The sequence below is a fragment of the Sprattus sprattus genome, assembly GCF_963457725.1.
Source record: "Sprattus sprattus genome assembly, chromosome: 5".
NCBI lineage: Eukaryota > Metazoa > Chordata > Actinopteri > Clupeiformes > Clupeidae > Sprattus > Sprattus sprattus.
Window position 1 is genome coordinate 24,149,446 of NC_137924.1, and position 15,149 is coordinate 24,164,594.

Consider the following 15,149-nt stretch of genomic DNA (forward strand, 5'->3'; position numbering starts at 1 on the left):
GTGATTAACTTTAAGACATGATTATTCTCTTCCCCCTCAAAAAAAGGTTTTTGTCATGTCCTGTGAGTGCAGAGTTTGTTAGCCTCGATACTAGAGGAGCTGCAAGTAAACAAGTTGTTTCTTACATGGCCCTGGGTAGAACTCTGTTAGTCAAGGCTAATGTCTGCCCGGAGAATAGTTTCTCTTTGGCATCCAAATTAGCACTAGAACAAAGGCAGCCTTGGGTTAACTCTCATCCGCTCTGCTAATTGGCCTGTGTGGGGATTGCTGCTCTGGAAGGACTAACATCTCTGTAGTTCTTGGCAGTGGGCAAAATGTATCAGAGAGAGAGAGAGTGAGTGAGTGAGAGAGAGTAAGAGCCAGAGAGCGAGGGGAAGAGGTCTAAATCATGATTGTGTGTGTAAAACTAAGTCAATGGCAAAAGCACACACACACACACACACGTGCATGTTCATGCACGGGCTACACACATGCACAAAGTCAGTCATCGTTCTCCTTGTGCACTCATGAAAGCGTAAACACTTGCATAGCAATTTGTCTTCTGTGTCTGACAGCTGCACTCTAGTATCTGTCAACTTAACATCTCTGCTGTTCTGGCATCCTGAGGTATAACCTCGCTCTAGCCTACAAGTTCTCCAGAACTATGAGGGTATAATATGGCAACACAGAGCATAATGTGTACATGTGTGTGTGTATGTGTGTACATAATGCTGTACATGTGTATGTGTGTATGTAATGCTGTGCATGTGTATGTGAATGTGTGTATGTAATGCTGTACATGTGTACGTATGTGCGTGCTTTGTAATATGTTCGCATCTGATATGTTTTTTTCATCCCTTTGAAAAATCAGTGTCAAATAAAAGTGATTGCAAGTTACATTCACAAGAGTGTGAGAAACACAAATTACAGGAAAAAGTATAATTACATTTGAATCTGGCAGATTACACTGTAGCCAACATGTTGGCAATTATTATTACATTTAAGAGTGAAGATGCGTCTTGGAAATGTTGCCTTCAAGTTACAGGACAACAGAAAGCAAAGAACGGTTGTGTGTCGAGTACTGATACGTACTGATGCTAAAGGCAGGAGAGAGAGCCAAACAACTTCAAGGACTTTGAACACACAGGCTATACCGTTTTTTTTTTTTTACGTTCAGTTCTGGATATCACAGGGCTGGAACTCTATACTGTGCAAAAGGCAGGAGTTACTGGCTATAGAAATGGTGTTACATGGCCCCGTACCCCCTCAATTCCCAAGGAATGCAATCGCAATGTACTGTACAGCGGTGGCTCTATGGCCGTAAGCGTATCAATTACCGGAGTCCAGGCGGTGCGCCGCGTGTCAAAGACAAACCGAGTTCCCGGGGAAATACAATACTAACGTCTGCAGCTGTAGGACAGGAAGCTCTTGGCGTCCGCATTATTTCAAAGCAGTGCAATTATCCGAGCTCCAGCTGGTCTAATCGATTTTTGCAGCATTTTTAAAATGGCAGGGCCCAATTACATTGCGACCGCTTTTTCAGAATTGCCTCTTCCCACTCCGTGCGCTAGTAACCGCCTGAATCAGACAGTGACATCGCGCAAGACTGGCCGTTGTGAAAGTGCTGGACTGGACCGGCCCCTTGCGCTTGACGCTCCAGCATCCCTTTCCGCCAATCAGCGCTCTATAGCCACCTTTCTCCTCCCTTTCTTACCCCCAACCCATGTGATCAGAACCAGACTCCTAACCTGCTGCTCACATTCAGGGTGTTTGTGAGGAGAGTAGTCAGGATGGGAGAGAGTGCGGGTTTATGACAAACTCATTGCGCTGCTTGAGCGCTCACATATATCAGACCCCACGGACATCTTCAAACCAGTGGATGTAACAGTAACTTTACCGACTGTCTTCGCTGGGATATTTTCTTTTCCATTTGTTATTTTTTTGTTAGTTTGTTTTTTACTTTTCAAATCCCGCCTACATTAATCTCGTCTTCTGTTGTCAAGCATCCTACCTGCTTAACACCTTGGCTAACTTCCCACCCCAGTAACCCGCCATCCCACCCTCCATCGCTTCTTTCCCACAGCATCCAGATTCTGCTCTCCTACATCGCTGCTGAACCAACTCGCTTCGGGCGGATCCGTGGGTTACCCTTACAGCGCTTCATGGGGAACGCTTACTCCATCGGAAAATGTCCCTCTTTTGGCTGCTAAGCTGTCCTCCGAAGCTTCCAGCGCAAGCCCGGGAGTTGTCGGTGCGTCTCTGTGATTTATCCCCTATTCTCCAGCGTGGTCGGGGGACGCCGCTGAACTGAGATGGGTCTCTCGGCAGCGGCGCCACACGAGCCCCGACGTCCGCTGCAGTGGAGCAGGATTATGGGAGAGTGGATCTGGATCACAGTCATTTCGTTTTTCGCTGCTCTTCCCGTCCAAGAACTTCGTGCTTTCCCGTCTTCATTGAGCGACTGTCAGACGCCAACGGGATGGAATTGCTCCGGTAAGACGTACAACAACCCCTCACCTTATTACAGTAATTCATTTTAACTGTATCCTCGGGGCCTGGTAGCCTATATTTGATTTCACCTGTCAAGGCGAAGAGTAAATCGCATAAAGATAACTCATTTAATATAGGCTATGCTGTTTGAAACACACGCATACACACATGTATACGCGCGCTCTCTCTCTCTCTCTCTCTCTCTCTGTCTCTCTCTTTCTGTCTCTCTCTGTCTGTCTGTCTGTCTCTCTCTCTCTATAACAAACACACACACACACACACACACACACACACACACACACACACAATCAATGATAAGTTTTCTCAATTATCAGTTTTGATAATTTCACAGCTACTCACTCCCTCTGAGCTCTCAATGGGTTGGTCACAGGAAAGACATTTATAGACATTCCTCTAAACTTCCACTCAAGAGGCTAAGGCCTACATTTTAATCGAGGTATTCATTTAACGAACAAGGAGTTGGCTATATTCTTTTTTTTTAATCGTTTGTAGTTTGAATAGCCTTGGCTGTTCAGTGGAAAGTTGCTTTCCCCTTTTCATGCCAAACCCTCACAAATAACCTTTACAATGTTGTGCCTCACAATTTATTGCTTTTATCAGACTGTGTGGTGGTCAAATGCTTCCAACATTAGTCTTTGGCAACTGAAAAACACAGACCTGTTGCAGTGACGCACGCGATATGTTTTATTAGACATTTGTACTCTATTGGCTCACGCTTTTGATTAGGCTAGCTGCACAAACTATGAAATACAAACTACTTTCCTTCAGTGTCGTATTACAACGTAATGAGTCGAAACGTGGTGTTTAACACATTGGGATAGAGGACGTATTTGACGAATTTGTATTTGAAATCTGAATAATATCTCTGCATCTTGGGCCGATCTGACTTTACTGTAGCCTACTAATGACTCTGATGACACTGTTGTTGCTTTTGCTTTTGTGGTTGATAATGACGTTAGCAGTGGTGCTTGAGCTAATTCTGTAAAGATAGCTACTGTTGCCTAAGGTTAACGGTATACTGCCATACTTTGAGAGCGCTGTTTATGAAGCATTAACATTTTCTTTTTTACTATAATTATGAAGTACAATAACAGCCCTTTGTATGGCCTGTTTGATACTGAACAGTAGTATGTCTTTGCAAGACTTTAATTTGTATTGCCTAAATTGTTAAATAGTTAATATTACTAGTTAATAATTGTTGAACAGTTGTGGTCTAAACAAATAAAAAAGGTGATTTCCAAAGTCCAAAGGTATGTCTCCCTTTACTCACCAAAACAATGTGGCTTAATGACAGGAATTTAATTGAATAGTCATTTTTACACGTTTGTTTCCCTAAATTATTTCATGCAAATTATATGCATTCAGTGGAAAAAATACAAAGGAACCAAGTTTACTAGTAGTCCCTTCATTGGCTATGTTCAGTAGTCCAAATGATGTTGTCATGGTGCTGATGAGTTTTTCAAGTGGGGATGTTCCACAAATATCCTAGAGTTTTGTCAAGCTTTGTTGATTTAATGCTCACACCAGAGCTACTGCTCCTCTCTACACAGCAGACACTGCACACACACACACACACACACACACAGTTTTCACAGTGTAATCTTAACCGTGAGAAAAAGTTTGAGGCGTTACAGACACTGTTGCATAGCTTGAAGAAGGTTATTTTATGTGAATGTTAAGATTAAGAAGTATATGGAACACAAGTTGTACGTAATTATGTGGATGATGATTCTTATGTTAAGATAGTGGTAGGAAAAGGCTGGCAAGGAGCTTGTGGAGTGCAGCTCTATCTCTCATGCCATTGGGATCAGTTTTTGGCCGAATAAGTGGCTCAATGCTTTATTCTTTATTTAGTAGCATATAAACATTACCTTTTGAATATTTGATACTTGCCAGCTTGTTTTCTTTAATTATTCAATTCGCTGCAATCTCCTCTCGTGGTAGTGAATAGGGACTTGAACAATCGGCAGGACCCCTTGATACCATCCTGCTTGGCGTGTGCATCTCGTTTGGATTCCTGAGTCAAACCCACTCCTTTTTAGTTTTGTTGAGATGAATGTCTTGTTCTTGCTGATGCAAAGCAAATTATGAAACCATACAGTGTCAGGTTGGAGTGTCACGTTTTTACATCACGTTTGTTGGGAGGGAGAAAAAAAAAAAAACATTTTTGGCTGTTGCTTTCGGGCTCTTACAACCTATTTATGGCCTTCTAGCAAAACACTTTGTGTGTGTGTCTGTTTGTGTGTGTCTGTGTGTGTGTGGTAAGGTGTTTGCATTCATTTTTGTGTACCATGACCTTGCTTGTTTGTGTGTGAGTTTGTTCAAATGGGAGACTGTGTTTTCCTTTGACTGTTCAGCTAACTGCATGGAGGTCCCTCCCCATTAAGAAGTGCAGCCAAGAGGATAGGTCTGCATTCAAATTCTGCATTGTCTGAAGTATTTTCTAACCTAATGAAAGACCAGAACATCGTGTATTTGCCATTTTTGCAGATATGTCTCTGTGTAGAGTAACACTGACATGAGGTAATTTAGAAAGACAAAGCTAACTGCAGTGCTAGCATTGTTCATAAGTGGCAGAAAGAGTTGCCTAAACAGACCACTGAGTGGAGTGGTCTGCCATCAGCTTTGGATTCTTGCTTAGCAGACACTCTATACTGTGTGAATACAAGAAAAATAAAAACATTTAGTTATTTTTGCATACCATAAACCGCCTAAGTGTGACACGTTTGTGTGTGTGTATGTATATGTGTGTATGTATGTGTCTGTGTGTGTGCGTGTGTGTGTGCGTGTGTGTGTGTGTATGTATGTATGTGTCGTGTGTGTATGTATGTTTGTGTGAGTGTGTGTCTGTGTGTGTGTGTGTGTGTGTGTGTGTGTGTGTGTGTGTGTGTGTGTGTGTGTGTGTGTGTGTGTGTGTGTGTGTGTGTGTGTTTGTGTGAGTGTGTGTCTGTGTGTGTGTATGTATATGTGTGTGTGTGTTTGTGTGCGTTTGTGTTTGTGTGTCTGTGTGTGTGTGTGTGTGTGTGTGTGTGTGTGTGTGTGTGTGTGTGTGTGTGTGTGTGTGTGTGTGTGTGTGTGTTTGTGTGTGTGTGTGTGTGTGTGTGTGTGTGTGTTCGTGTGATTAGGGCTTGACCATACAACCATTTGTGTAAACATGCATAGTGTAAGACTTGCCTGAGGAGCACTACTGACCAAAAGTGGTCCAGATTATAGATAGCATCCCCTGCTGTTGGTGCTGGCCTGTTAAATCCGGTTCTGTTTGTGAGCAGTGCAACTTTTAACCCATTCTAAAAACAACTTTTATGGAAGGTGTTCATTAGCAATGAAGTTGTTTGAAAATATGTTTTTGCTTCTTTACATTTCGCTGAAATTGGGTACTTGTGAAAAAATGTCAGTTATGAAATTGAATCACTTGTCCTTGAACTTCAACTTGTTCTAATTCACACTCACGGTTCAATATCTAGTCATTTTTGTAAAAATAAAAATGTTTTTAGATTTGAACCTGATTTATTACAGGATGAAATATTGATATATATATATATATATATGTATATATATATGGAATGTAATGGAATTCCCAACAATATTTGGAGAGACTAGATTTTATTTTATTTATGTTTTTATGCCTTCTAGTCCAGAGATACTTGTCTTGGACAACAAAAGTTACACATTGCAACATTATAGTCGTGTGAGCTAAGTTGTCAAGGGTACAATGCACATTTTATGTTAATATAAATATACCTGATTCTTGTCTCAAATCACTGAAAATATTCTGAAGGTACAATATTTACAATGTTTCGATATACTGTACTAATATTCAAAAATCTTTCAATATCACACCTGTTACATGCCTCTTTTGTCTTTGCATAGGAGTTTGAGAAGCAATGTCATAAAACTCAGGGAATATACAAATAATTAGGAAACATTGACCATATCTTGTTTACCATATCTGCAGAACTACAAATGTATTTATCTCCTCTGTACGTCGCTTTGGATAAAAGCGTCTGCTAAATGACTAAATGTAAATGTATAGGTCTTTAATCATGTTAATTTATTTATTTTAACAAATAAACATAGTCGATGTTCCACCAATACATAGTCTATATAGTCGATGTTCCACCAATGCCAACAGACCTGTTACCCATATTGGCTAATTTTATCGAACAACCCAAGTATTAGTTGGGTCATTTAGTGAGACTGGTAACTCAAACTGGTAACTAGTATGGTTAGGCTATTGTTATTTTCTAAATAGCTTCATTAACTGAAAGGGTCCCAGGCACCATCATTACACGGTAATGCAATATATACAATATAACAGAATAGCAATATATACAGAATAACAGAAAAACACCCTTCCCTCCACTCAGTCTAATCTCTGATGTTATCGGTGGTTGATGCAGACACTGACCACATGCTTTGTGCTGTAGGTTTCAATAAGTTGGTTTTACAATGGCAGTTTTGGGCGCAAGCCATTGCCTAGAGCCTGGTATTAAAAACATTGACATGATTACTATTATTAGCCTCACTTGCTGGTGTCTTTTTCCATTTTTTAATTCTCTCAAATACATAATACATTTATTTCCATTGTTCTTTTCTTGTGGTTGTTTTTTTCAGCTTTTTTATTTTTCTTTTCACGCTGAAAGAACTGTCAGGAGTTTGGTGTGAAGCACAAAGAGAGCTGAGGAGTGGTTAATAATGAATGTCTCAACAAAGGCAGCTTCTTTTAGTGTGTAGCCATTTGACAACCCCTGATAGAATACATGCATGATGCTCTGATCCATGCTCTGAATGCCCTCAAAGTCGCTATCACTGTGTAGCTTTTGAAGGTGCACTTGCTCTCAGGAATACTTCCCGCATTTTCTCACGCTCTACAATTAAATAGCACGGATCGTTAATTTTTCTCTGTAGCAGCCAGCAGTATATCTCTTAAGAGTTAAGTGTAGTTGTCAGCTCTCTGCCAGGCTTGAACAGCCCCAGGCTTGTGCATCATGTTTACGCGCCAAAGGCAGGTTTGCGAGCGCTGGCACAACATCACTTAGGGCATTTTGGGCTCCTAAAATGAGTTCCGCTGGCTTGCACCTCAGCAGAGGGTGTTGGTGGTGGGGTTACGGGGTGATGGGGATGAGCTGAGGAGTGCCATGCCGGTTACCCACCTCGTCTCTGTGGCCCCTGTGCATCTCTTTCTCTCTCTCTGTCTCTCTCTGTCTCTCTCTGTCTCTCTCTCTCTCTCTCTCTCTCTTGCTCTCTCTCAGAGGGAGTCTCTCCTGTTAAGTGCCTCCGACCATCCATGTAATCCCAGTGCCTCAGATGCCCATGCAGAGGTGGCTGGATGTGGCTAAAGAATGCATTGCCATGCCATGAATTGCTAAGGGCCAGATGTCTCCAGCTATTACTGCAGCCTGTTTACACAAGCTAAACCATGTAGCTAGCTCCAGACATAACAAGTGACTCTGTGACTGTTTTAGGGCACAGGATTTTTTTTGGGGGGGGGGGGGGGGGCAAAGGCCAACAAAATAAACTCGTTGAAGGGGGCAAAGAACAGGCAACGAGATCAGTGCATGTGTGAGGAAAAGATGCACTGCTACCATTTATGGTTTCCCTTGCAAGCCACACGGGGGAAATAGAAAAACATTTCCATGTCAACCCTGGCTGAGTCGTGATGCTCGGAGCCAGCCTTTGAGGGCACAAATAATCCCAGTTTTCTCCACCTCCTCTCTGCATTCCCAAATCCTTGGATAATTGTTTTAATTGGCATGCTAATTAGGCATGCCCGTTACGTAAGGATGCTCCAAAGAGCTTCTGGTTCCACCCTGAGCAGGAACCTGGGGTAAAATGAAATGTTCTGGGGGAGAGACAAGTAATGAGCAGTGTCCTCATTCCCTCTCATTCTAAAACCACGTACAGCTAAACAACACTCTGTGACCTCCAACCTTACCTTCAGAGGTCTTCATAACTGAAACTCCATATTTACTCCATATCACTTCCACACAATGCTTTGTTGGGTTACTTGATATACACTCATTTGCATTTTTATTACAGAATGCAAGTTATTAAATGTATTATAATGAATATCGTATTTGTTTTTCATTTAACTAATTACCGTTAATAATGGTTTATGTTAAATAGCCATGCATGGAGGAGATTTACAAACAAAATCTTTGCTGTCTATAGGTCCAGTTAAAAAACAGTGTATCTTGAGTAGAGACATGGAGCTTCTAATGAGAGGACGAATGAAAAAGGCCCTGAAGAATGTTCCTGTGAACTGACCCTAGTAATTCCATCTGAATCTCCAGAGCATTTAAGGCCATTTAAAGACCCATATTGAAGCTGAATTGGGCCTAGGCCCTATTCCTCATGTCTCTAATGACTACGGTGTCTCATTCCATTCCAGAACACAGGCTCTAACTTTGGTTCCAAACTAGAACATACTTTTACTGTCTGCATGCACAGCACATACACAGCACATACACAGCACATACACAGCACATACACAGTCACTTACCTCTCTGGATGGCCTCCTGTATTATGTATACACATGAACAGTCTTCTTATTTGATCTTTTTGCTATCGGCAGGTTATGAGGACACAGACCAGGACACAGATCTATTCCTCTGTGACACCAACACATGCAAGTTTGATGGAGAGTGTCTCCGAATTGGGGACATTATAACGTGCATCTGTGACTTCAAGGTAAGGACACCTATGAATTCATTCAGGTACTCTTTGTCGTTAGAGATTATGCGTCTGTCAGTCTCCTATCAGCTTGAGGCTAACAATTATGTCAGGTTTCACAAATAAAGGTTTTTTAAATATATTTAATACCTAGTGTTGAATTACCATTACATTATTATGACTATTCATTTTGTTCTTGGGATTGTAAAAGGAATGAATGTAAAACCTTGTGCAAAATTATCTGTATCTTAAAGCCAGTCTCCCATGTCAGCACCTCTGTATTGGTTTTGATCCGGAGGGAGAAAGAGAGAGAGAGAGAGAGAGAGAGAGAGAGACAGACAGAGACAGAGACAGAGACAGAGACAGAGACAGAGACAAAGACAAAGACAAAGAGAGACAGACAGAAATACAGACAGACAGGCACAGAGAAAGGCTCTTTATGCACGAATCAGCTGTGGAAATCACACATGAGAGCCTTCTCAGGCACCTGAAAAAGAGATGCGGTTATTGTGCGAGTCTCTGCGACAAACACTTTGTGTTGTCTACCTGGTTCCACTGGGCTTATTTTTCTTACCAAATGGAGTTGACTCTTGCATTTCCATATCCTGTCTCTCAGTGCAGCCTGCGATGTGGACATGAGGGAGATGATGGCAGGGTGGAGGGTCGTGTGGTGGTGGTGGGGGGGGATAGGGGGCACCTCAGATCATCTGCCTAAGTTTGGTCGAAACACAAGTGCATAATAGCACTTCCGCAGTTCCACGCAGGCAGACACCCGATCAGGCCGCTATTTTTAGCTCCACTTTTGTGCAGGGGGGGGGGGGGGGGGTGGGAGCATTAGTTGCCGTGCCAAGATAAATGACATTACCTTTATGCTTTTCAGACTATGATATTTCAGACATGGCGATACGTCTCGTCTCGGTTCTGGGATAGAGTGCTTCTGTCTGGATAGTGGGTCGCATTGTTTTATTTCAGACTTAATGCTAATGCCCTAATGGAGCTGGCCGAGCTGGAACCACTGTTTGTGTGTGTGTGGGTATGTGTGTCTGGGAAAATGATTGTGTGTGTGTGTGTGTGTGTGTGTGTGTGTGTGTGTGTGTGTGTGTGTGTGTGTGTGTGTGTGTGTGTGTGTGTGTGTGCCTACAGGTTTTGTGCCTACACATTTATATGTACATGTATTAATTCCAGTGTGCTCTTTGCATCTGTACATATTGGTGTGTGTGCTCACGTCCTTGTTTGTTTTCTCAACATGACATATATACACACCAGTCTGACGTCAGCCTTTTTAAACTCATTAGTCACCCTGGCCCTGATTGCATTAAGAAACTCCCTCCATCCAACTCCAGTCAGGATGTAAGGGGGTGGGGTTGCCCCCCCCCCCCGAGAGGAAGCGTGGTTTCTCTCAGAGACGGCAACAGCGTTTTGATCTGAGCATGAATGGACATCATTCAGACACGGACGCTCATCAAAGGCTGTTTGCCCCCTGCACACTGGCTCTTTGAGATGACCGTGACACCCGTCCGCGTATCATGACCGATCATGACCCACTCACTGCTCTAGTGATAACAAATATCATGCCAGCCTGAGAGTCTTTGTCTGCTGTGTGGCTATGTGGCTATAGTGCTTTTGTCATGGCTGCATGTGGAGGCGTGTGTGCGGTCGTGTGCCTTGGATGATTTGTGTGCTTTCAGCAGAGGCGCAAGCTGGTCTTGTCCTCTGTGTTGTCAGTGTGACTGCAGTTGTCTCTTCTGAATGAGGAGACTTTTGATGCAGTCGCTACGGCTGCACGGCATTGACTCTTGAAATGGAAAAGGGGATGTGCTGCTCATTTGTAGAAACCATTTGTATGTATCTTTTCTACATCTCTTTGGTGATCTTTGGGCCATTTGCTGTTGTGCAACAGAATATTTCTCTGTCTTTGTCTCCCCCCCTCTCTCTCTCTCTCCCTGTCTCTCTTTCTTTCTCTCTTTCTCTCTCTCTCTCTTCTCCTTTTCTCTCTCGCAACAGTCGGTGGACTGTCATTTTCCTCGAGAATCAGCCTCACTTCTCATTCAAGCTGTGTCAGGGATTGGCATTAGACGAAAGGCGACGGGATCAGGCAGGCTCAGGCGAGCTGAGAGAGAGAGAGAGAGAGAGAGAGAGAGAGAGAGAGAGAGAGAGAGAGAGAGAGAGAGACGCTCTGCGTGCGTTAGGGCGGCGTGTCCTTCAGAGCTGTTCGCATCCCCATTGTAAATCCGCATGCGGGGCTGAGCTGCCGAGCACTCGCGCCGCAGACCCGGGGCCATACGGCGGCAGACAGTCCCGCGGGGTTACAGTGGGCCATCATCACAGCCATCTCGCTTGCTGCAGCCCTCATTACATACATTTGCATGTATTTCCCAGCCCTGGAACAGTGAATAGGCTGCATTCAGCAGTGCTGGATGTGTTTTTTATTCCCCCCCACCCCCACCCACCCCAACACAAGAAAGGGGCACAGGCTGAAAGGGCACCTAGGGACAGTCCCTCGACAGCAGGTGGAGAGGCAGAGATTATGGCTGTTCAAAGATTCTTTTCTTTCTTTGGCTTCTTCTTTTACTTTTTTTCTCCCTCCTCACTATGCTCAGTGTGGGCTTTGAGTGCCTGTATTAGTAGCTCACTCAGGTCACTTGGCTTCTTTGCTTTGTGATTTCAATACCGCTCTGGAGTCCATAGGCTTAAATGTCTTCATTCACAGTTAACTCTGGAGAATGAAGTGGAGATTGGCCCTGTGGGATGAGTGCTCTCTAGACATGTAGTGCTTCTCTAATGTTTATCTGCTAGCACTTATCTACTCTGCCTCTTTGTACACTTGGTCCTGTGGTTCACCTGGTCTAACCTAGCTTTAGTAATGCTGGGGCCATGGGAGTGATTTCTAGGGGAAAAATGCCTTTGCTCTGCTTTTAGTTGCTTTGAAGTAGAGCATCTGAAAAAAAGAAAATGCAGCATACACACGGTCCTCCCAAATGGTGGTATTTCAGAACTGTGTGTATTTTTCTGGGAATGTGAGAATTTTAACCTGAGAGTAGATCTGAAGTTGTTGATCCAAGAGTGTCAATTCCGATCTCAAACACGCAAGCACGACACCCGGTCTTTTCAGAGGGTATGGGAGTGTTTTTAGCGGTGCGATCATGGTGGCAGCAAAACAATGACTCTGCTCATCTGACCACCCTTCACTCCACTCCCCGGCAAGGAGCCACAGGGGGGGGATGTTAAATGTCAGGGGTCGGTCAATGTCAGGACACCACCAGCAGCGAGAGCACTGCCTCAGAGGGCACGATCAGGCGGGGGGGGGGGTTGAAAGGGGACAGAGGGGCCTGCTTCACCTCGGGACGGCAGCGTCTTTGTCAGCTCCTCGGCGGCTGGTCTCGGCTCGGCATGGCCCAGCCTGTCAGGCACCATTACGGCAGACCTGTCTCCAGTGACGCCAGGGACCCGGGAGCCTTGAGTGGAGCGTCAGCCTCAGTGTGCTCTAATCAACAGTAGCCTGCCAAGCAGATAAGGAGAGAGAGAGAGAGAGAGAGAGAGAGAGAGAAACAGAGAGAGAAACCCAAGGTCCCTCCCCTCCTCCGAGTGATCCTTCTCTCTCTTCTGCATGCCCCACACCCCCACCTCCCCTGTCTAACCACTCCGGCGGAGGCGTTATGGGAATGCAGTTTGTCAGTCAGTCAGCCAGCAGCATGGCACATCTCCGTCTGAGGGTAGGGAGGATGGATCATCCAGGGAGACACGGAACACATTCCCCCCCCCCTCTTATTCGTGCCTCTCCTTGGAATAACATGGCTTATCTGTTTTTCCCCTCACTTCTCCTTCTTTTCCTTCTCCTCCACTCATACACCCCCCCCCCCCACACACACACACACACACACACACATCCTTCCAGCCCCCACTGAACTGTCACAGATCATGTAAATCTCCTGGGGAAAGCGCAGTTCTAAACTAAATGCACCATCTGATGGAGCAGGAACCTTCTCCAGTCTTGGAGGTGACAAATCAAATCATGTGTGTGTGTGTGTGTGTGTGTGTGTGTGTGTGTGTGTGTGTGTGTGTGTGTTTGTGTGTGTATGTGTCCTTTGCCCTCCCTGCGCATCGGACGTGTTTCTCTCTGCCTTGTCATGGCGGGAAGCGCAGATGCCCGCGACGTCTCCTGATCCGGATAAAAGGAAAGCATGAATCATCAGAGGGCAAGAAAGTGTGCATTCTTTGAGCAAACAGTAATCCCTCCCTCAGGCGTGAGGTCAATGCATCCCCCCCGGTGCAAAGCTAATGATCTGACAAAAGCTCCCCGATTTTCGACTGCAATCCTCTAAAGTCCCGTCCCCCCATCCCTCCGTCCCCCCCAAAAAAACTCCCTCCACCCACATCCTCATCCCCAGACCACGTCAGTAGCATTTTGTTAGGCATCCATCAGGTGCTCACCGCAGCCGAGGGTAGCATGCGCGTGTGTCTTCCCTGAGACAGGAGATGATGCTAGCCAGGGCTGGGGGAAGGGGACGTGGAGGATGCAGCAGCCCCCCCTCTCCTCCTTTGGTCTGGAGCCACAGGTGCTCCCCCTGCGCGAGAGATCAGTGAGTCATCCGCGTCTGGAGCCGCAGTCCCTCGTCCACGCTGGGGCTTTAGGTGCCACAGAGGCCCCTTTTCATCTCTGCTAAGAACTGACAGGGAGAGACGGCGCATGGGGAGATGCAGAGCAACAAGCTCCGCGCTGAGCAGTGAATCAGACCGTATCTTCAGTCCCTGTGACATTTGTTGCTAGTGATAAAAATGTTGGTTTCCTGCGTGCATGTGATGAAATATGTCACGAAATGTATGTGCGAAGAGGGAGGGAGTGATAAGTTGTGGGGTGGTTGTGTGATAGCGTGCATATGTGTGTGTCTGTCATAACCGCGGCTTACACTCGCCGATGGTTAGAGCAGAATCCTTTCAATGATGAATATGTTCTTTCAAGCTCTCTACGGTACTTGTAGACGATTCACATTTTAGACAATAGAAGCGACGCATGGAGATGAGTAAGACTGGTGCCATTCCAAGGGCCTTGTTAAGTGTCTATTTGTGCTGTTTTGTAAGCGCAAAAGAGGAGATTCTATGATGGAATATTATATGGTTGTGGCCTTGAGGTATTGAATAGTTTTCAGGCTCATTGTGCAGAGAAAGATAGAAAAGATAGAAAGAGTGACAGAGAGAGAGAGACTTGAGCTCAACTCGGAAGAGAGGAGAGATGGAGAGATGCTACAACTCGGCATCTGGTCTGCTGAGCCTGAGCTGACCTGGCTCCCAGGCCCAGTGTCTTACAGGGTCTTACAGGGTCTTACACAGCTCCTCTGCCCTTTATCTCCGTGTTTATCTGTATCTGCAGCCTGTCCTCGTTTAATTGCCTGCCTCTCCACACAGCTACACCCGTGCTTCACAAAAAAAACCTCGATGAATTAGTCAGAGGAGCAGCTGACTGGAAACACACACAGCAGGGTGGATAGGGGACATGTTTATTACTGGCTGGATGAAGGAATGAAGAATGGATGAATGAATAAATTGCAATTGCTTGAGACGGAGCTCTGCAATAGGCTCACATTACAGTGGCGTGCTGCCCGAACTTGCATGCTGTCATCTTCGCCTCGTCAAAATCCGTACAGTGTGGCTTATTATGGGGACTGTGAATCCATTACATGCTATGCCACATGACACCAGTGGGGAGACGTGAGCCTGCCTCCTGCGACTGAGCAGAGATGAACATGAAATGAAGGCTGATGTTCATGCCAGTGTGAGAGAGCAGTGATATGAATGTATCAGTGCAGACAGGGGGGTTGGTTAGGAGTCAGGTGGCTCACCAGCAGGTGGACGGTCGGTCCAGGAGCTGGCTTCTTTGTGAGAGCACAGGGAGGGGCGATTTGTCAAGTGGCACGGCATGGTTTCGGCCAGGACCGTAGCCACAGCAGCCCCTGCAGGCGATGCGGGGAACTGCAGGTGTGCCCGGTGGA

At 45.2% G+C, this 15,149-nt stretch overlaps 1 protein-coding gene across 1 annotated transcript in view; it reads left to right on the forward strand.

Annotated features, from left to right (window-relative positions):
- Positions 1–2,291: 2,291 nt before the first annotated feature.
- The window catches only part of tmeff2a (transmembrane protein with EGF-like and two follistatin-like domains 2a), a gene marked incomplete at both ends in the record, with an annotated part of 54,003 nt that continues 41,145 nt past the window's right edge, over positions 2,292–15,149 (forward strand). Inside the window, 2 exons of the mRNA XM_080839391.1 lie at positions 2,292–2,472; positions 9,065–9,180. Coding sequence (XP_080695517.1) covers positions 2,292–2,472; positions 9,065–9,180 — 297 coding nt within the window. The remainder of the gene's footprint in view (positions 2,473–9,064; positions 9,181–15,149) is intronic.